The sequence below is a fragment of the Crinia signifera genome, chromosome 1 (genome assembly GCF_055691185.1).
Source record: "Crinia signifera chromosome 1, ASM5569118v1, whole genome shotgun sequence".
Lineage (NCBI taxonomy): Eukaryota > Metazoa > Chordata > Amphibia > Anura > Myobatrachidae > Crinia > Crinia signifera.
The window spans coordinates 296,834,844-296,859,078 of NC_139217.1; the positions used below are offsets into that span (position 1 = coordinate 296,834,844).

Here is a 24,235-nt window from a genome sequence, read left to right on the forward strand (position 1 = left end):
ATCATCAGCACATCCAGCAGACGTCAGGTAAACTAATGTCACACATTTTAAGCTGGAAACAGGCCATAAAAAGATATGATAGAGCGCAGCAGAAACCCCCTTTCAGTGGTTACTGAAGTGTAAATAACTTTGAAAGGGATAGGTACAATAGAAAAGGTACTGCTGCTAGCCTCCAGCTAGCAGTTGGACCATAGAGGCAGGGTTCAAATGCACTTTGCCACCAATTTGTGGCCTCCTCATTGGATTGTCTTTCAAGAACTCTGGACACTTCATCTGCTGCACTCATTGTTGTCTGTCTTCTCTTATCTTATCAGGACTTCATCTTTCCCTACAACAAATAGAATTACACCACAGCTTCATCACCCACTTACCTACAGGCCATTAAACCCCTCCCCCTAAGGACCAGGATACCTGTCCAATCCAGATTGCCTAGGCGCTGCATAAAAGGACTGCTGCCCATTAACCTTCAAATAATTTCTACCCAAGTCAAACACAAATCTACTTAAGATATACTACTGGATACTAGACCTGACTTCATATTTGGCGATTATCTTTGTTATTATTAGGATCTGAAATAGTATTTTATGCAAATTTTTACCATTAAGGTAAACATTACCTTATGGGAATTATTTTATTTTATTTGTAAAAAAAAAAAAAAATGTAATGGATTTAAAAAAAAATGATATGCCAGAATACATGTAAAGTCAGAATACATGTAAAGTCATCCGCGTGCGCTCGCCACGCTTCAGGCACGGTGGCTCGCTACGCTTGCCACACTATATAAAATCAACTCCATGCGTAGTTGGATAGTGGGGGTATGAAATCACCCATGGTTGACTATACAATTAAAAATCTGGTCTTTACAATGAAAAATCGCATTGCATTGCATTGCATTGCATGCCTTAAGTAGTGGCATGCAATGAAAAAATCAGGCGCCCAGATAATACACAAGTACCAACAATTATATTATTTTTAGATATTTTCTGGGATTTCAATATGAAGTACTGAAAATACAAAAGGGTCAATCAATCAAAGTGCATTTATCCACTTTATCTGCAAACCATACCAACAATGCAGTATTGTGATTTATATGAAACGGACATCTATTTGAAATGAAGCTTTCTTTTTTCACGTGTCAAATAAATAATCTCGCTTTACACAGAAGTAATCTCATCGATTGCACAGAGATCCCTGAGCGCTTAGGAAGAGAGTACACCAAGTCACTTTCAGGATGTAAGCCGGGCTTCTCTCACTAATGGAAATGATGCTAATAGTCCAAGATTACCAGCCTGCTCTGATATTGTCTTAGGAATGTGGCATTTAGGTTCACTGCCCGATCACAGCACAGACCTTTTATGTGTATTGCATGGACAGTATGAAATGTAGGTCAAGGGGCAAATAATTTCCTTCAATCTCTATAATAATGTAGAGATTTGTCAGAGATGATTAATGCAGTCAGGGATAAAACCAATAGTTTCTGATCACTTAACTCAATTCAGTTTGAACTGCCTGGAGAAAAGCTAAACAATGTTGAAATACAGCGATAATATATCACACTACAGAAGGGGTCAGGGAACTTTTTTACCTCAAAATATATATTTAGATACGCCGATGTTAGCTGCCTTGATTTGAAAGGAAATTATATATTTGTAATACACACTGTACCCCTAGAAATTGATAATATATCCTACTAGTACGGTACACAGCCTGGCAGCCATTGATGATGATGATGACCATGTATGGCTGTGTGTGTCAATCTCTGCCAGGCTGTATGTGGCATAGCCATCGATAATGCGATGTTCAGGAAACTATTATGGTGTGTACACAGGGTGCGATAGCCTTGTTATTCGATCGGGATTGAATTGCATGGCAAGCCAAAACGCATGCATTAAATTTTGACTATATAGTACAGATGTGTAATATATAGTCATTGTTGCACTGTCTATTTGGCTATACGATTTGAGCTGAACGGTAGCGCGCATCTGCATCGAATTGGGAGCGAAAGGTTAAAAACATGTTCTATCTCCATTCAATGTCTGTGCAATCCTGATTCGATTTTTACTGTATATAGTCAAATCAAATGGCAAATTGTATCATGTGTACACACCATTAGTATTTCAAGATGATATAATTATCAATTTTTTTCCCATAGACTAGAGATGGGTATACCTGGACAGGAGCCTATAACCAGGCAAAGAAAGTCGGTGCTGCAGCGGCAGTACAGACTGCACGCTGCCGAGATGGCGCAGCAACTAGTCAACTCTACTGAAGAAGTGGTCAGACTTGGAGGCGGGACTCGGGGCATCACACAGGCTAGCGCATTATACACAAGGGCCTGACACACTGCATTGAGTCAGGTCCTTGTAAACTACAGTACTGTAACACACACAGCCAGGCATGCATGTAGAATGTATATATAGATTCTATATGCACTGAAATAAAATTTCTGGGGGTAATGGACGGTCCCACTGCCGAGACACAGCCAGGCATGCATATAGATTCACATGCATGCCCGGCTGTGTCTCGTCAGCATGACCGTCTATTACCCCCAGGGATTTAGTTTTTACCCCATTTGGGGCAATTTACCCCTGTTCCCTGACCACTGCACTACAGTGACAAATAAAGTACAATACACAATGCTGTAAAGCATGGGTCTTCAACCTGTGGCCCTCCAGATGTTGTTAAACTACATGTTCCAACATGCATTGCCACATTTTTTCCTATAAGAGCATGCCAAAAAACATCAGGGCATGCTGGGACATGTAGTTCCACAACATCTGGAGGGCCACAGGTTGAAGACCTGTGCTGTAAAGCATAAAAGAAGGACAGGTCAGTGTATAAGGAAGCCAGTAGCAAGCCGTACCTTCCCCCAGTCTCTCTGGCTCTCCGTGCTAGCTGAAGGCATCTTTGCTTTCTTTTTGCTCTGTTTCAGCTTTTCCCCAGCCTTCACCACTTCTGTGGAATCATTCTTACAGGAAGGGCAATACCTAAGAGAAAGGGAAAATGCATTTTCTAGGAGGTACTACTTCATTTCAATGTGATAAAGACAATACTTCCACCACCCACACCATGAAAAGAAAGGATAATTACAGGAACACTGACTTATGTGCACTGTATTAGAGCCGAGGCTGCCTTGGTCATAGCAGTGTAAAAACAGATCCAAATGGGGGCTTGACGGTTACTTAAATAGCACCAGCGTATTCTGTTGCACTTTGGGAACAAAAATCAGATTATTTATTTTTTTACCGGCTAAATGTGTTTCTGAAGCCATGGTGAACACTGGAGACCATAGTCACCTTTTCCTGACATGCTCTGCAGCTATTTATTGTAACTTTCATTCTTACGGAAAACCTGGCGTAAGAGTGAAGTATTGGGGCAGGGGCAGGCACTCTCCTGAGGAGGCATGGAACAGGCATCACAGTAAGGAGAAAGTATATAATCAGTGTCTGGGGGAGGAGACTGGGGAGGAGCTGAATCAAGAGGAATCACATCCATATTTCGAGGAGAACCGAGAAAGACCCTCCCCTCTGTGCAACCTCTGTCTGGGACCCATCACTGTGCATCTGCATTACCATGTTATGGGTTAATAGTACATTAGTGCTCTAGTAAGAGAGTGGCAAACAATGTTCTCACTACCCATTTTAATAATTTTTTAAACGATATGGCTGTTTCCGACCTATTGTATTGACCAATGGCTTGATAACGATCCGATTTGGGGGCCCACGGGTCGTTCATCGAGCCTGCTGGTCTCTTCAGAAGGCGAAAAGATGAATGACCCATCGTGCAGGATTATGGCCACATCGTTCCATGTGTGGGCATGATGAACAATGTGGCCAGGTGTGGGGAGGGGATAAGCACCTGCATCGTCTCCCCGCATCTTTGCCAACGGCAGTCAGAGAGACAGGACGGCAGCAGGCCGGAGATTTCAAATGAATAGGGCGGCCACTGATTGGCTGAGCTAGCAGTGGCCCATTAATTTGGAATCTCCTGCCCACCGCCTGCCTCTCTCTCTGTCTTCCAGCTGTGGAGGTGCAGAGGCGCTTGCACAGGTGTGGAGGCGAGTGGAGCGGCAGACCCTGAACACTCTGATCATTTACTCAAATCGTTGTGTGTGGCCATTAACAGGGGTGTTCTGGATTTCAAAGGGAATTGGACAGATATCGGATTTCATCTGATATCTAGCCATGTGTGGGCACCTTTAGTTCACAAAATCAGAGCATTTGTTAAAATACTCACATTGGTGAATAGTAATTTCATAGATCCTCACACCATATCATCAAAGGTTACACAGCACATCTAAATCAGAACTGGAAGGAGTAATCCTTGTATATAAATGAATATTTCCCTAGAAAATCTCTGTTTTTCTATCTGTTATTTTGCAGTCCTGGTTCATTACTCTTTTGCTCCCACTAGTAAAGTGCAATGAAGGTGCTATATAAGAATTTTTTTATAAATAATTAGTAAACAATCAAAAATACACTATGTATATGCATATTCAATCATGAAATGCAATACAAAGAAATTTGGGGATTCGCAGATAAATGATCATATGAATCGGCTGAATCATTTAATGCTAAAATATATCGGTCAGCAACTGAATGTAGTCATTTCAGAAATTGTATTCAAAAGCACTGCAGTGCCTGCAATGCATGGATAATCCACCAGAGGGCAGAAGACACATATCAGTCTGTATACACCAGGTGAGATGTATCAGGAAAGTATTGATGGCGCAGAGTTCTCGGAAACTCATGTAGCAAATATGATACAGTTGGTGTTCTAGGGATAAAACGGCTAAAATGAATTCCCCCCAAAAAATAAAAAAAATATATGTGGCAAATCCGCTGTATGTAAGCATTTATCTAGTTCAGCTGACTTGTGTACATTTAAAACAATTCTACAAATATATATTTTTAAATGAACCCCTAATATTGGGTTTAATGCAGACCTAATTGCAGACATTTGTTCTCAAAATGGGCAAAACCATGTGCACTGCAGGTGGGGCAGATGTAACGTGCAGAGAGATTTAGATTTAGGTGTGGTGTCTTGAAACTGAAATCGAAATTGCAGTGCAAGAATAAAGCAGCCCGTATTTACCCTGCACAGAAACAAAATAATTTACCCAAATCTAACTGCGCATGTTATATATTTGTTACATATTTGCCCTACCTGCAGTGTACATGGTATTTCCCATTTTGAGAACAAATCTGTCCGGCAATCAAGACTGAATTAGGCCCATTGTCTTTATTTCATCATACATACCAATCCTCATCTTCTGGTATCTTGGGCAATGGGGGATTCAGGCAGTAAATGTGATAGGCCATGTTGCATTCATCACACAGAAGCTGCATGTGGGCATCCTGCTTTCCCCCACACAGGTAACAAGAGCAGAACCTGCATTCCGAGTCTGGGTCAGCTTTGCAATGTTTACATTCTGGGCCACTTTTCCCTGTGAGATGACATTGCGGTTAGGACACATAGTATGGTCGGTTATGTCTGTTACAGCAGTCCGTCTACAACTCCAGAAGATAATCAAGGAGCATAAGTAACCTTAAGGGAAAAATAATACTATGGGGATATAGATCAAGCCTTCAAGATGTATAATGGGGAGAGGTTGCCCATAATAAAATAGACAAACTTTTAATTGAGTTCATAAATAACAGAAGCCGATTGGGTACTATGGACAACAATATTCTCTCTCTCACACAAAAGGCGTGATACATCTCCTACCAAGTCATACTAGAACAACATAACTAACGCTCACACAGGCAACATATTACAGGGAAGTGCCAAAAGTCACCGGATAGCAGTATGTCAAATGTAATGGTAAAGTGGAGCCACGGTGCTGTCACAACATGGAAATGGGCAGACTTCCATCAGTTGTAATCTGCATATTGTGAGTCAGCTTGAACACCAGCTAGGCTGCTTATAGCTAGGCAATGTAAATTATTGTAAGTTCAATTGGTCAGTGGGTCTCAGCTGTCTATGTCTGGAAGCATTCTGGTTGGCAGTTGGTGTTGCAGCCCCACCTCTGGAGCCACCACTGCTAAAAGGGACAGGATATCCTTTAGAATAAAATGTACATTATATTATTGTAAATGTGCAGAATAGGAGGCAAATGTATCCAGAAATAAATTTGTAATGTAATCCGCTGTGCACGTGCAGTCCTGCTGACTCTGCATTTGCATAGAGGGTATTGCCAGGAATTGCCAGGAAGGATTCCATGTAAGCCCGCTGCTAGCAAAATTTGTGATCTGTAGCGAAGGCCAACATCATCTTTAGATGGCAAGTTTCCCATGGGATTTGGGGCTATAGGTGAGATTAAGTGGACCTCGGTCTTGGAAATCTATTTGTGTTTATTTACTCTTGAATAAAATTGGCATTTACGGGGAATAAGCCGCAAATATTTAATGATGGTCAAAACCATGTGTACTGCATGTGGGGCAAATAAAACATGTGCAGAAATGTACATTTGAGTGGGGTGTGTTGAAAATTAACTCTAAATTGCAGTGAAAATTAAAGCAGCCAGCATTTACCCTGCACAGAAAAAAAAAAACCCAAATCCAACACTATACACTTATGCAATCGGATGCAATGCGACCTCACAATGCGATGTCCCATTGTATCTTGTGGTGCCTAAACTACCTGTGATGGCACATCAGGTGCTAAAAGAGGGCGGGCGGCGGAGTAGCTGAAGGTGTCCATACACTGTGCGAGGGTGCTGTGCGATGCACACTCCCGCGGGCATCCCATCGCACAGCACAAAGTCTGTACAGCCCATGCTTTTTGAACTAGGCATCCAATTGCATCGTATACAAATCGCATGTGATTCGATCGCATGCAATGCGATGTGATCTAGTTTAAAACACACAGGAATATTGTACTGTGTATGTGTACCGCTGTGAAGGAGCGCTAGCAGGTGGCAGTGGCAGAATTTGAAAAACAGTTTTAAACACTGGGCCAATCAGAGGGCTGCTCAGTGTTAAACATTTTTTTTTGTAATTATGCCGCCGCCGTTGACCCCCACCTCCCACTAGCACTCCTTTACAACATTATGCTACTCAGACAGATGCCGCTAGCGGTCCATCTGGTCCCCTCTTCCCAAACCCAATGCCACAGAAAGTGCTCCCGCTGCCCCCCCCCCCCCCTACATGTGGATTACATTTCAGCGATCACATGTGGTTAAAAACCATGTGATCGCCACTGCAATTAGATGGATATTATGTGCAGCACATTCAATGCCACATCGCTTCACATGGTGACTAAAATATGCTTACAATCATTCAATTATTGAACAGATGTGGTCGAAATGATGTATACAATATCTCATATGTGTATGGGCTAATTAGATTTGCCCCACCTGCAGTGCAGCATGGTTTTGCCCATTTTAAGAACAAATTTGCCCTGCGATCAGGATTGAATTAGGATTGAAACACTAGTTGTGTTTGGCTTTTGTTTTTGAATGCATCTAATACGGTTTTTTATACCTCACTTTCATGAGATGAGCGGCCATTTTTCACTGTGAAGAGCTATATGACTGAAAATACATAGCACACAAATAGCTAGGCATTGTATTCTCTAAACAATGGGAAGAGTATGGCTTCTGTGGGGCATATTCATCCCTGACCATGACAACTCCCATCCACAAAACATACTTTTAAATTCTCCATCTCCAGATGACAAAGGATATGCTCCAGGTTTTTCTATCTTGTATATTTCTTCAAGAAAATTAACCTTACAGTCATTAATGGCATCACCAGCAGCACTGAAACACAAAAAATGCATATGTGTCAAAATGCCGGTTTGCTTAAATGATCAAAGTGAAGCTCATCTTATGATAAATAAGTAATCTCTGGTGAGAGAAGGAAATGCCGGGCTAATTTAATCTATATACCATGCTTTCTTAAAAATATAATCCTACTGGGTCAGTGCTTATTACTCGAAAATTCATATTTTACCAATTTTAATAAGCAATTAATAAACAAACAAGGATGCAGAATTCTGCTTAATCATTTAATGACTAATAGTGTGCACAGACGGTAAATTATGCCTTCTGATGTTGACGATATAGTCAACATCATGTCGGCATTGCATGCAGATCACAAGGGTTTTAACCCTTGCGATCTGCTTGCGATCCCGATGCGCGTTCACGTATCGCAAGACAGATAGTCTTGGCTGCATTGACTATATAGTGCACATCTGCACTATATAGTCAAAATTGTGTCACTGCATGCATGCCATGTGATGCGAGTCCCGATACGATCTGATCGCATCGGGACTCGCATAGCACGGCATATCTTCACAGTGTGTACACATCACCAAAGTAAGTTATACCTGAACATCCATGCTAGTTTTCACATATATGCAAAGCATCTGGATCATCAGAAAAAAATTTAGTCTTTGAATTATATTCAACAAATATTACAAACAAATTAGCTCAAACTCAATAATTATGTTCTAAATTAAATAAACTATGAGATACTAATATTGGAATACCAAATAGGGGACTTTATACAAAAAGTTATGTAAAGGAAGGATTTCTGGTGTATGCATGCATGTCATTCAAACCTTTTCTTTTCTCCATTTTGAAATTGTATTTGACTTGAAATTTACCTTCAATAGTCACATAATACTTCAACGGAGTATTTACTGTAGTATATGCAAATAAGTGCTAAAATGACACGTGTAAATGTGGCTTAAGGTCAGTAACCACTAGCATTAAAAGATAACTTTTTCTTCTAAGGTCTTAACCATTAGCCTAACTACCATGGTTGCCATTGGTACAGAGCCTGGGATTTTTGTTCCCTAGATATTATGAGCACAGGACCCCCACATTCAGACAGACAGACAGACACACACACACACACACACACACACAAATACACCTAGATGGTCTCTTCTGAGCAGGTCATATACACAACCACCAGGCAGGTTTCAAATACACTAAGTGCCTGATTTTGGTTCACTCGCATAAGCAAATCTCTCTAATGGACAAATGTAGCTCTCTCTGCACAGGTTACATCAGCCCCACCTGCAGTGCACATGGTTTTGTCCATTAGAGAGAAAATTTGCTTTGGCAAGTGAACCAGACTCTGTTACTGGTAGTCTTCTGCACCCACCCCCACAACCGTAAATAACCATCTTAAAAAAAGTGGGTGCATTTAGCTTAACAATATTATTGTAAATAATCTAATATATTATTTACAATATAATGGAAAGAATAGCAGTCAAGTTTTACAAGTTCAACTATCTATCTGGCAAACTACTCCTTACCACTATGAGGTGAAGTACTGCCAGTGACAACTTGATTGACCAAATGACTCTTGTGTGCTAAAAGAGGTCGTAACAGAAAGTGAAAGCAGTTTTTGGAGGGAAACTGATCTGTTTGAAACTTACTGGATATGGAGAGAAGGAGCTGTGAAGAAAGACATTGGAGGTAGGAGCAGACAGGGACTGGGGTGGGGTGGGGCGTTTGTGGGCTATAAATGGTCACAGCTTAAAGTGAAAATACAATGCAGAAGCTGTCATTTTTGACAAGTTTTTAAAGCTAGTCTGATAAAATCTAGTATTCATTGTAAATGAACTAAAATACTTGAAATAAGTTACCAATGGTCTAATTCATTCAGTTCCATGACAGAGACTTCTGGATACTATTCAAACTAGCGAGAATTCTGGGAACCCGGTACTCGCGTCATTTGGCTGCAAACTGGGAAACGTAAACATTCAGCATAATATGTGATGCTTTGTCTATGCTCAGCTTAAAATTTATTCTTACTAAAAACAGTAGCGTTGTTATTATACAGAGTGTATTTACAGAAAGTTTAACAAATGTCTATCACAGATGTAAATACAAGTATTGACTGTGTGTGTATATATATATATATATATATATATATATATATATATATATATATATATATATATATATATATATTGTAATTAGTTAAATATGTTACGATCACACATGAAAAAAAAAAAAAAAAAGACAGAAATATCTGGTGCGGTCTCACTTTGGAGTACACACAAACACGTGTGGTCTACAATGTTTATATTCCCAGCACAGGCTAGAGACCGGATATCATCTTATCTCATGCTGACAACATATAATATATCATATAATATACAATAAAGCCAGGGAAAAAACACAGCACCTCAGAAAAAATCAAATGCAAAGTTCCACGTAGCATGAAGAAATTGAACTCACACTCCGGAGAATGTAGAGGTAAAAAATATATTCCAGAAAGAAACTCTACAGGGTGGATTGCTATGCTGAGGATATACCACATATACACACTTACTGCTTGGGGGGACAGCTGATTACAAATCAATACATGAGTGTCTATTCTAGCCAATTCACACAAGTTGGGGGGAGCGGGGGTCATTCTCCAATACAGTTGTAAAGTTGAAACCGATAATAAACACATGAACGGCCCGACGATTGTATATATGTGTACCCAGCTTAACACTGCACATTAAGCAACCACTGCCCAGATATCCTGAGGAAAATCCCTACTAAACACTTTCAGGTTTCAGTTCTCCTCCTCCGGATCAGAAATTTGGTTACTTACGGTTTAGGGGGGTATTCAATCGTTGTCGTGCACCCGCAGCCATCTCCCGACGGGGGAAATGGCTGCGGGGCCCTATTCAATGCTGCCTTCCCCGACAGCATTGAACAGGGTTTCACCGCAGAACGAGCCCGACATCACAAGCTGTCGGGCTCGTTCTGCCGAGAAAAGCCGTAAATAGACGAGCTCTTGGCCGGAGCTCGTCTATTTCCGCCCTCAACTCGCGGCCACGCCCCTTTCTCGCCGCTCGGCAGCCGGGACATTGAATCCCGACTGCCGAGCTCTTGGTGAGCTGACCGAGAACGGGACAGGGGCACGGCTGTCGAGCTTGCTCGACAGCCGTTCCCCTAACATTGAATACCCCCCTTAGTCTCAGCTCCCCAAGCCCTTAGTCTTCTCTTTGACCACAAATTGTAGCCTACACCTCTTCCAACCAGTGTGCTTTCTGCCTACACTCTCATCAATCTACCTCCCAACACAACTTCATAATTTACTTCACTAGATGAGAGTCATGTAGCGCATCAGTCCATACCCCATACTAATTCAATTGTACTGTTTTCAGGCACAACGCTATACTTGGGCTACTTACAGTTTATTATGATCGCAATTGACACCAAAAGATTAAAAGCCTGGACTTGATGGCCTATTACAAAACCTTATCACATACCCGTTTGGGCATTTAAATAATCCACTGTATTGTGTGCACATTCAGACTCAAAATCTCACAGTTAAACCAAAACCAAGAACGGTGTCAAATATACTCTAGAAAACTGATCTTTAACTATTCCGCCAAATTATTGCTGACATACTTAATCGTCTCCTGCCTATCCATACGCCCCCAGATCAAGTTGTGCCTAAACTGCTCAACAAGAATGCAATACACTTGTAGAACTAATAACTTTATACACCATATCAATAAATTTGGACAAGAACCTGGAGAATAACACCTCTCAAAACACTTGAAGGTTTGAGGACCATGTAAAGAACATCAGAACACTTCTCATGGTATAGAAGAATAAAGAGCATGCCACCATCTCTACGTTCTACATAACAGACTAGATGGGCCAAGTGGTTCTTATCTGTCATCAGATTCTTGGTTTATATGAAACCTGGTTCCTGCTTTTTATATTACAGGAGTGTTAACTTAAAATCAATTCTCTGGTCTGTACTGTGTGAAAACAGCATACAACTCCATTTCCCCCCCTCCCATCTTTCTGCTTCACATATACTAACTCTAACCCAGATTCCTTCTTCAGGTCTTCTTACCCAGTTTCCTCAAAATAAACCCTAAATCTAGCCTTAGATAAAGCCACTGTCAGCTGACAATCTCTGGGGGAATTAGTACATATGCATATATAGAGAAGATATTAACATAATAATAATAATTATTATTATTATTATTATTATTATTATTATTAAATTGTGTAGAACTATTCTCCCATTAACTCAAACTGCTTTAAGGGACACAAAAGCAGAAAAAAAAACTAAGCATTTGGGTTAAAATTTATTGGAAACTTAATGGGCATTAGTAAAATGCTTTAGTAAACTGGCAAATCATGAGACATGTATTTGAAGGATTGCAGAGTGGAGGTCTCTCCAAATGTGTGAGAAAGTGCATTCCATAAAGTTGGTTCTGCAAAGTGAAAAAGTTCTACCCCCAGATGATTTCAGAAAAAAGAAATCTATGCACTAGATTACTGTAGGTCTGACTTATCGTTTGTGTACGTTTACTAAAAGATGTGTGTATTTTTTAAATTTATTTCTATAATATATTTTTGGTACTTATATGTTAGTTGGGCGCCCACTAAGCTATTTGCTTAGTTTTCCGCGTCTCCTTCGGGCTCGGTGGCTCGCCACACTATATAAAATCAACTCCATGCCGACATGGATAGTGGGGGTATGAGCATAGTAACTATAGTGGGTGCCCAACTAACATATAAGTACCATATTTTTAAAAGGTAATGTAAAGTTACATATAATAATTTCACATATGTAAAAAGTTAAAATGTTATTAAACCTTTATATAAAAACTATAACATATTTCAGAATTTTTCATCTTCTTCTTCCCTGGCTTCAAGCTTTAATGGCTTTTATGACCCATGACCACAGCACTATTTTTTTTAAATGTAATTATATATAATTATTTAAAAAAAATCCCAAGAGAAAAGACACAAGATGGAGTGCATGTACGAAATTGGATGGCAAATAACACTCATAAGTCAAAAATGTTAGAACACTCATATTTTTCAATATTTCTTTTTAAAATTTCAAGTCCAGTGAATAAGCTGGTACAAGGGGAAAAATGCTAGAAGCCGTAAAAAATAATAAAAAAAAAAGTGTAGGTTAGAAGATAATTAACACCAACAAACATGGAAGGGAAAGCATGGTGGTCTAGGCTCAAATGCTGCAATAAGAGTTGGTAACTTTCACAAAGAGCGAATGGCCATTTGAACATAAAGGGCTAGCACAGCATTTTGCAACATGCATTACCTTCAATTTCGTCATGGATTCAACCTACAGCAAAATAATGATCCAAAACATACTTACAGACTGTTCTTGAGGAAAACAATTTACTAGGTTTCAAATGGTATGCAGTCAAAATCCCGATGGTCAAAATCCCGAATGGGTCATAATACCAACAAGGACAAAATCCAGACAAGGACAAAATCCCGACATTTAAAAGCCAGACAAGGTCAAAATACCGACATATAGAATGTACAGGTGAAACGGTCAACGTGACTTTGGGTCAACAGGTCGTGAGGTCGACATGGGTATTTTCACTGTTCACTGCCCGAAGCATTGCGAGCGATGCGAGGGGCTGCGATTCACCTCCAACTGTGTCCATGTCGACTGTGTCGACATTCGGGTAAAAAAACAGTGAAAAAAAACATGTCGACCTTGCGACCCAAAGCCATGTTGACAGTTTCACCTGCACATTCTATATGTCAGTATTTTGACCTTGTTGGGATTTTGTCCTTGTCGGGATTTTAAATGTCGGTATTTTGTCCTTGTCGGTATTATGACCCATTCGGGATTTTGACTGTCTGGATTTTGGGTTTTGAGAAAGTTTGGGTTTTATCTCAGGCGCTTCAAGAGATGGCAGCTGGGGTGTATCAAATAGGTCTAACCTTTAGGACCTAAAAAACTGCACAAATTTTTTAGAGGGGATGGTACACCCAGTTAAGCGCTATCCCTGTGAGGACACCACAGTGTTATGATTTAAATGTTAATAATACTCCCCTTTCTTTTTAACTTGTTTTGATGTGTAGCTTCTTTATTGTCCCCAAGGATGATCTCAGTGGGAGATCATCCTTGGGGACAATAAAGAAGCTACACATCAAAACAAGTTAAAAAGAAAGGGGAGTATTATTAACATTTAAATCATAATTCTGTGGTATCCTCACAGGGATAGCGCTTAACTGGGTGTACCATCCCCTCTAACATTTTTGTACTGTAGGGATTTTGACCGGCGGGATTTCATACCTAATCCGTTTCAAATAATGGAGTCAAAGACACAAACCACTAAGGGCCAGATGTAAAAAGTTTCAAAAAGTGATCAAATGGAAAGTGACAAACAGCCAGCCAATCAGCTCCTAACTGTCATGTTACAGACTGGGTTTGAAAAATGACAGATATGAGCTGATTGGCTGGCTGTGTCACTTTCCACTTGATCACTTTTTGAAGCTTGATGCATCTGGCCCTAAGAAAGGGCCCCAAAAAATGTGAAACTGACTGTAGTTACTTATACTATAATAAAACACTGCAATATAACGGTCATGACTATAAAAATAATAATAAAGCATGGAATGGCCAACACAGTCATTACTCTTAAACCATATTGGGCTGGTTTGGGATGAACTGGGCAGAAGGGTGAAAACAAAAAAAACTTCTGCAACAGTGTTGGGGAGAACTTGCGGACCAACATTTAATTTCCATCGTAAAAGAATGCCACAAGTGGAGGAGTCATAAATTTAGATTTGAATTTGATAAATAATGTATAGAACATTTCTATTTATCTCCAATTGTTTATTTGTTCTTCACTTTCAAACTGAAAATAGATTGAGACCGGAAGCTGTTAATTTAAATAACTGCAGAAATTGGGTGTTTTGGGACACTACGGTATGAACACTGACATCTTACCCCAATAAAATCTTCACATACAATTCTTTGTTTGTTCTGGACATTTCCTTTAAGTCTGTTATTTCTGCATCAAACCAGAAACCACGCTCCTCTGGAGTCTCAATGTTGTAGTTCACCATAACAACATCCCCCACGCTGAGGTCGCCCCACTTTAATATGGTTCTCGCTCTGGGACGCATGTTGCAGGTTGCAATTTCTACTATTCCATTTTCTGGATAACTAAAAGTGAAAACAAAAATGAAGATATTAAAATAAAAATGTAGACTCTGTATTTTTATAATAATCACATTGGCACATTTCTGACTACTGTGACCATGGCTTGTCAATCAAAGATACAAGAATATACTATCCATTGCTACAATGTCCTTGAACACCACTTTATCTTGTCAGCTAAAACTAAACGTCACATTCATCACAAATACACCTATAACCACCATCCCTACCCTTTCTCCCATTAACACTAATGGAGATATGCAATCCCGGATCACAACTGTCAGTCTGTCTGTGCCCTGCTCTGCATTCCAGCCAGCGCTGAAAACCTGGTCCCAGGTGACAGAAGTGTTGCAGTGTGTGGTGAGATATCAGTGCCCATTCACCCTCTAAGCACAATGCAGTTATACTCTGTCCCAGTTAGTCAGTATAAGGGTACAGGCTCCCCTCTCATGCTAGCTGCACCTCTAGCTAGTATAGATTAAATACAGGAGTTGGGCTCCACTGATGTAGTTTGCTGTAAAGGAGTGTATAATGCTGATGCAATTAATACAAAGGTTTTTCTCTAAAATGCTGATGTTGTCCAGGTATTAATAGTTTGATATACGCTAAGATTAGGAGTTTATATAAAAGCTGTCACTACCACTGATGAAGATAATGTAATTTTTTCCCCCAAAAAGGTTGTCCAGATGTTAATACAGGTCGAGTATCCCGTATCCGAATATCCGTTATCCGAATTATTCCGAAATACGGACATTTCAGAAAGTGAAAAAAAAAATTTTTTTTGCTAAAAACTCACTGGGGACATTTGTAACAGCATCACTGGGGACATGATATGTAACTGGCACTATATATGTGCAGGACAATGATTGCTTGGCATTCAAATTCAGTGCTGAGATAGTACACACATTTTGTTTCACGTTTTGAAACCTTGTTTTTTGAACAATTAAAATATATTTGTGTGTATTTTATGTGGTAATAAAATATATTTGTGTGTATATTATGTGTTTATACAGCATAAATGCAAGATACTTCAAAATACATCATTGAAATATTAAAATATTCCGAAATACGGAATAATCCGTTATCCAAAATTCTCCTGGTCCCGAGCATTTTGGATACGGGATACTCAACCTGTATTGTGATACATGCTAAAATTGGTCATGCTGATGTTCTCATTAAATGCTGATCCAAGTGAGATGATATTGTGAGTGCTTTATATGAAGGGCGCCTATTGCTAGTACTGGATAAAGTGATTAATTTAAAGCCATTTTTAGCATTATGAAGGCATATGCAGGAGTACTCGGGCATTGTGTGCAGTGCCTACCCGCAGTTTAACTGAGGAAGGCGCTTGGAAATTACATTATCTCCAAGCGCCGGGACCACCGATCGCTGCGTCCCAGACAAATGCGCTGGGGGAAAGCCCAGCACCAAGGTAAGCTGCTGGGCTGCCCCCAGCCGCAAGGTGCATGGATGCCGCACACAGACATCCATTCACCTCCTCCTGCCTCTGCAGCTGTCTGCAGAGTACAGCAGGCAGCAGCGGAGCTGTGTAAGCCCCCCACCCAACCTCCACACTGACCGCAGGAGGCTGCTGTCCGGAGTTTGGGCTTCCCCCAGTGCTATAAACGGGAGCCGGGCCGGGTCCTGCCTGTGTTCTACCCTGGTCAGGACCTGGGTTGAAGTTCCATGTAAAGGAACACGGGTTAACCCCTTTTACACCACCGCTGACCCAGGTCCAGGAGGGAAAAACACAGGATTTTGCAGTGGTGTAAATGGGATATTACTTGCTATCCTGAGTGCTACATATGAAAGGGTGTGTGTACTTCAGCAATAACAGTATAGCGAGACCATTTAGAAAAACAGAAAGGAGGTTAAAAAAGAAAGAGGAAAATTGTACCCTCAGAGTAGAACTGCAGAATGAAGACTGCTAGTAAAATGTGCATAATGGAGAGTTATGGAAAAATTATGACAGGGTGTTCTGAAAAACTAGCCAGGGACTCCAAACTTTGTCAAACAATTTGGCAGAGTGATTATTATACTTATATAGTCCATCTTATAGACCAAATACAGGAAATTACTGTTTGGAGTGATGGAGAGGAGTGCACCTTCCAATCTGAATCTATTTGATATGTTGCTGCACAGATGATACATCATATCTTATTTTGATGCGTGATCAAGAAGATATTTAGTGTGACCTCCAGGCATGACCACCAGATATGATTGAAAGTGTCCTCCTCAGAGCGCTCCTCTGTTTTTCACTTATTGTCTCTCACTCTTTCTTTTGCCCTTGAGAGACATTGTAGTGTTAGTGTGTGTGTGTGTGTGTGTGTGTGTGTGTGTGTGTGTGTGTGTGTGTGTGGAGAAGAATGGTAGAGCTCTTAGTTTAAATGCATAATATGTGATGGGAACCTGAAACAGTGGTGTAGAACTCCAATTTTAGAAAAGTGAGGGGTCCCCGGCACCCGAACATTATTTCACTGAAAACAATAACTAATACCTTAGAAGCAGTTTGGGTACAGATAACAAAAAACACATTGTAGAGTTAATTCTATGAGCTGTTTACTACAGAATGTTCAAATGCACAATACCATGGAAACCACTCGTTACAGTCCCCATATTACTGAATCCTGGCAGCTTAACTAGTGAAGTTATACGCTGTTATATGCTGAACTGATGGTATTTTTGTGAGGCTGCAATTCTCACTGATGATACACATTACATTTACCAACAATATGTAAGGTTTATAAAATGCTCAATCCCAGGATTGGCATTACTAAATGGAAACGCCCCCACATTTACTAACGAGGGGGGATTGGGGCAGGCAGAAGTCAGTCAGCGGGTGTTACGGGCGCCGGGAGGCAATGTGCCGCCGGGAAGTGGGGAGTATAGGTCGGGTGCTGCTGGGAGTGTTGGCCTGGAGGAGGAGGGTTCCGGAGGCAGAAGTGCGGCCTATGTAGAGTGACCTATGACCTAGTCATGCTGCGCAGACCGCACGCCGGTGTCGGAAACAGCTGGGCAGCGTCTAACACGCAGTTTAATCCCGAAATCCCGTGAATTTGGGGTCCAAATCCCAGGATCCCGCAGATTCTGGGATTGGCCACCCTACTTAAACCAGTTTGTTGTGTAAGAACTCTACCCCTAGATTTATTAAATTGCATTTTGTATAATAAATTCTAGGAGTTGACTTCTGCACCCATGGTAATATATGTACATTAGGAATTTACCAAAATGGTTGCACCAAACCTGAACTAAACTTGTGCGGATTAGATTTTCACTTTTTTTAGGTTTGAATTCTTGTTACTTAACCCCTTCCTGACAGAGCCAGTTTTTGCGTTCCTGACAGAGCCCTTTTTTTCAAATCTGACATGTCTCACTTAAGTGGGGATAACTTTTTTTTGCTTTTACTTATCCCAGTGATTTTGAGATTGTTTTTTCGTGACACATTGTACTTCAAATTAGTGGTAAATTTGGGTCGATACAGTCTGTTTTTTTGTGAAAAATACCAAAATGTCGTAAAAAAATGGAAAATTTAGCAATTTGCAAAATGTTAAATTTTCTGCTTGTGAAACAAATAATCATACCACTCAAAATAGTTAATAACTAACATAGACCATATGTCTACTTTATGTTTCCATCATTATTTCAACTTCCTTTTAATTTTTTTGGACACTAGGAGGCTTACAATATGAATAGCAAATTCTCAAATTTTCAAGAAAATTTCAAACACTGATTTTTTTAGGGACCAGTTCAGTTCTGATGTGACTTTGAGGGACTTGTATGTGAGACACCCCCATAAATGATACCATTTAAAAAACTGCACCCCTCACAGTATTCAAAACAGCATTTTGGAAGTTTGTTAACCCTTTAGGTGTTTCACAGGAATTAAAACAAAGTGTAGGTGAAATTTCAAAATTTCATTTTTTTTGCAGATTTGCAATTTTAATACATTTTTCTAAGGAACACAGTACATTTTACTAGAGAAATGTGACTAAAAATTGATTCCCCCAATTCTTTTGTTTTCATAAATATCCTATATGTGGCCCTAGTGTGCACGTTGACCAAACCACAGGCTTCATAATAGAAGGAGCACCTACTTGATTTTGGAGCCTCCTTTTTATGAGATTATTTTTTAGGCACCATGTAGGTTTCTAGGCACCATAAGATGCTAAAAGTTAGGAACCCCCCCACAAGTGACCCCATTTTGCAAACTACACCCCTCAGGGAATTCATCTAGGGGTATAGTGTACATTTCAAACCCCCAGGGGTTTCACCAATTGTGGTACAACTGGGCAGTGAAAATGAAAAATTATTTTTTTTACACAAAAATGCAGTTCTGGCTCCAAATTTGTCATTTTCAGAAGGTATGAAGGAGACAAAGCACCCCAAAATCTGTGCCCCAATTTCTCCCGAGTACGGCAATGCCTCACATGTGACCAAAAAATACCAGTTGGGTGCATGGCAGGACTCAGAAGGGAAGGAGTGATTTTTGGATTTTGCAGCTCAGATTCTGGTGGAATGAATGGTGGGTGCTATGTTGCACCAATACAGTGGAACCCCCCCACAAGTCACCCCATTTTGCAAAGTACACCCCTCAGGGAATTCATCTAGGGGTATAGTGTACATTTCAAACCCCCAGGGGTTTCACCAATTTTGATACAAGTGGGCAGTGAAAATGAAAAATTACATTTTTTTACACAAAAATGCAGTTCTGGCTCAAAATTTTTCATTTTCAGAAGGTATGAAGGAGAAAAAGCACCCCAAAATATGTGCCCCAATTTCTCCCGAGTACGGCAATGCCTCACATGTGACCAAAAAATACCAGTTGGGTGCATGGCAGGACTCAGAAGGGAAGGAGTGATTTTTGGATTTTGCAGCTCAGATTCTGGTGGAATTTTGGTGGGTGCTATGTCGCATTAGCAAGACCCCCCAAGCACCAATACAGTGGAACCCCCCCACAAGTGACCCCATTTTGCAAACTACACCCCTCAGGGAATTCATCTAGGGGTATAGTGTACATTTCAAACCCCCAGGGGTTTCACCAATTTTGATATTAGTGGGCAGTGAAAATGAAAAATTACATTTTTTACACAAAAATGCAGTTCTGGCTCAAAATTTTTCATTTTCAGAAGGTATGAAGGAGAAAAAGCACCCCAAAATCTGTGCCCCAATTTCTCCCGAGTACGGCAATGCCTCACATGTGACCAAAAAATACCATTTGGGTGCATGGCAGGACTCAGAAGGGAAGGAGTGATTTTTGGATTTTGCAGCTCAGATTCTGGTGGAATTTTGGTGGGTGCTATGTCGCATTAGCAAGACCCCCCAAGCACCAATACAGTGGAACCCCCCCACAAGTGACCCCATTTTGCAAACTACACCCCTCAGGGAATTCATCTAAGGGTATAGTGTACATTTCAAACCCCCAGGGGTTTCACCAATTTTGATACAACTGGGCAGTGAAAATGAAAAATTACATTTTTTTACACAAAAATGCAGTTCTGGCTCAAAATTTTTCATTTTCAGAAGGTATGAAGGAGAAAAAGCACCCCAAAATCTGTGCCCCAATTTCTCCCGAGTACGGCAATGCCTCACATGTGAATAAAAAATACCAGTTGGGTGCATGGCAGGACTCAGAAGGGAAGGAGTGATTTTTGGATTTTGCAGCACAGATTTTGGTGGAATGAATGGTGGGTGCTATGTTGCACCAATACAGTGGAACCCCCCCACAAGTCACCCCATTTTGCAAAGTACACCCCTCAGGGAATTCATCTAGGGGTATAGTGTACATTTCAAACCCCCAGGGGTTTCACCAATTTTGATACAAGTGGGCAGTGAAAATGAAAAATTACATTTTTTTACACAAAAATGCAGTTCTGGCTCAAAATTTTTCATTTTCAGAAGGTATGAAGGAGAAAAAGCACCCCAAAATCTGTGCCCCAATTTCTCCCGAGTACGGCAATGCCTCACATGTGACCAAAAAATACCAGTTGGGTGCATGGCAGGACTCAGAAGGGAAGGAGTGATTTTTGGATTTTGCAGCACAGATTTTGGTGGAATGAATGGTGGGTGCTATGTTGCACCAATACAGTGGAACCCCCCCACAAGTCACCCCATTTTGCAAAGTACACCCCTCAGGGAATTCATCTAGGGGTATAGTGTACATTTCAAACCCCCAGGGGTTTCACCAATTTTGATACAAGTGGGCAGTGAAAATGAAAAATTACATTTTTTTACACAAAAATGCAGTTCTGGCTCAAAATTTTTCATTTTCAGAAGGAATGAAGGAGACAAAGCACCCCAAAATCTGTGCCCCAATTTCTCCCGAGTACGGCAATGCCTCATGTGTGACCAAAAAGTGGCAGGACTCAGAAGGGAAGGAGTGATATTTGGATTTTGCAGCACAAATTCTGGTGGAATGATGGTGGGTGCTATGTCGCATTAGCAAGACCCCCAAAGCACCAATACAGTGGAACCCCCCCACAAGTGACCCCATTTTGCAAACTACACCCCTCAGGGAATTCATCTAGGGGTATAGTGTACATTTCAAACCCCCAGGGGTTTCACCAATTTTGATACAAGTGGGCAGTGAAAATGAAAAATTACATTTTTTTACACAAAAATGCAGTTCTGGCTCAAAATTTTTCATTTTCAGAAGGTATGAAGGAGAAAAAGCACCCCAAAATCTGTGCCCCAATTTCTTCCGAGTACGGCAATGCCTCACATGTGACCAAAAAATACCAGTTGGGTGCATGGCAGGACTCAGAAGGGAAGGAGTGATTTTTGGATTTTGCGGCTCAGATTCTGGTGGAATGAATGGTGGGTGCTATGTGGCATTAGCAAGACCCCCGAAGCACGGTGAAATTATGAACCTAATAATCCATAGATGTGTGGTATATTTTAAAACACTCCTTTATACATAGGCCGGGTTTGTCGGGCAAGTGTCACACTGGAAAATAGTTTGCTTTCTTATTCCCTTTTTATAGCAAACTTTGCACCTTTTTTGTGTCCTGCCCTTTTTTCCAGTGGAGGGGATTTCATCAGGAAAATGCTGCCCTGGTACAATACGGGGGCCAGTACTAGAAGTACTGGGGCCCTCTGCCTGCTGGTTCCCAAATATTAGGCCCTTTATGACTTCCTCTTGAAAGTGCATAAATGTCCCCCTCTGGCCGGTAGAACGGAATAGCACGTAAGCGTTATACAGTGCCATCTGGATGATATACACGGCCAGCTTCTTGTACCAGATTTTTGTTTTCCGCAGGGCACTGTACGGCTTCAGTACCTGATCTGAAAGATCCACTCCGCCCATGTACCTATTGTAATCCAGGATACAATTAGGTTTTGAGGTGTGGGTACTGGTACCTCGTACAGGGACGGAGGTGGTACTGTCTCCGTGAATTGTTGTCAGTATAAGGACATCCCTCTTGTCCTTATATTTGACCAACAACATATTTTCGGTGCATATTCCCCTGCTTTCACCCCTTCTCATTACTTGGGCAATGTGCGTTTTTGGGAGGCCTCTTTGGTTCTTGCGCACAGTACCGCAAGCTGCTGTACCTCTTGAACCAAGGGCCTTAAACAGGGGGATGCTGGTGTAAAAGTTATCCACATAGAGGTGATAACCTTTATCCAGGAAGGGGTGCACTAAATCCCAGACAATTTTTCCACTAACACCTACGAGGGAGGGGGGGCATTCTGGCGGTTCAATTCTTGAATCCTTCCCTTCATATACCCTAAACCTGTGAGTGTACCCTGAGGTGCTTTCACACAGCTTATACATTTTTATGCCATACCTTGCCCTCTTACTGGGAAGGTACTGGCGGAATTTAACCCTTCCTTTAAAATGTATAAGGGACTCGTCTATGCAAATGAATTTATCTGGGATGTACATGTCTTCAAATTTGGCACTTAAATGATCAATGACCGGCCTGACTTTGAATAGCCGGTCAAAGGTGGGATCATCTCTGGGTGGGCACTGTGCATTATCGTTGTAATGCAAAAATTTAAGGATCGTCTCAAATCGAGCCCGGGGCATGGCCATACGGTAAAATGGGGTGCTGTACAGAACATCTGTACTCCAATATTGCCTAATTTCTGGCTTTTTTACTATGCCCATATGAAACACCAGACCCCAAAACGTCATCATCTCTACTGCATCTACAGGGGTCCACCTAGCAAATGATGACGTGGGGTTTTGAGCAATAAACTGCTGGGCATATAAATTAGTTTGGTCCACCATTAAATTTATAAAATCATCAGAGAAAAATAATTTGAAAAAGTCAATTTCTCTGAGACCTGTGGAATCAAATTGGATTCCTGGCATGGCCAAAAACTCAGGAACCTGGGGCTCAAAATTGTCTGGTGGTGGGGTCCATACGAGATCAATTATTGGGGGGGGGGGTGGTCTCAGCTGCTCTACGGGGGCGTCTTTGAGGGGGTCCCTCATCACCAGAGGAGGAAGAGGAGCTTAAGGCGAATCCTTCAAATTCCCCGCTTGCATCACTGGCTGTGTCAGAGTCAGAAGCAAGCATGGCATATGCCTCCTCCGCTGAATACATTCTTCTGGATGACATTTGGGATGCCATTTTTATTTTTGTGTTACTGGTAGTGAAATGTTTCAACACGTGTATAGTGTAGGGGGGGGTACAAACTTTATTTCAACCCGGGGGGTATGTAGTGTGTAGTGTGTATGTAGTGCAGAAAAAAAAAAATACTTTATACAAAAAAAAAAAATTGAAGGGGTTAAAAAAAAAAAAATTGAAGGGGTTAAAAAAAAAAAATTGAAGGGGTTAAAAAAAAAAAAAAAGGTCCTGCGCCAAAAATTGAGCACAGATGTTGGTCAGTAACGTCCGTCACTGAACAGCGCTCAAAGGCAACAGGAATTTGATCAAAAAAAAAAAAAAAAATAGATCAACCCTGTGCCGAAAAAGATGATCAGTGATGTACGTCACTGATCAGCGCACAGCGGCCACAGGACACCCACAAAATCACAGTGTGTGTAAAAAAAAAATTAAAAAAAGACCCCACAGCACACACAAAAAAAAAAAAAAAGGTGATCAGTGATGCGACACTGATTACCAGTGAGGGGCAGCAGGTGCACAACCTTTGGTGCAACTGACAGTGCAACTGGCAGGTATATATAAAAAAAAAAAAACCTCTGCACCCCCAAAAAGTTGCTGATCACCTCAGATATAGTGATCAGCACAAAAGGCGGGGGCAGCAGACACAAAATTTAGCACTCTCTATCACTCTGTCACTATCTCTCTCTATCTCTCTATCTCTCACTATCTAACACTCTATGACACTGCAGCAGCAGCAGTGACAGG

At 40.9% G+C, this 24,235-nt stretch overlaps 1 protein-coding gene across 1 annotated transcript in view; it reads right to left on the minus strand.

Moving 5' to 3' along the window:
• UHRF2 (ubiquitin like with PHD and ring finger domains 2) overlaps positions 1-24,235 on the minus strand; it is a 109,714-nt gene that overhangs the window by 22,872 nt on the left and 62,607 nt on the right. The window contains exons 4-7 of the mRNA XM_083185990.1: positions 14,703-14,921; positions 7,653-7,762; positions 5,260-5,446; positions 2,864-2,987 (exon numbers count right to left, since the gene is read on the minus strand). Of these exons, the coding sequence (XP_083042116.1) occupies positions 2,864-2,987; positions 5,260-5,446; positions 7,653-7,762; positions 14,703-14,921 (640 nt within the window). The remainder of the gene's footprint in view (positions 1-2,863; positions 2,988-5,259; positions 5,447-7,652; positions 7,763-14,702; positions 14,922-24,235) is intronic.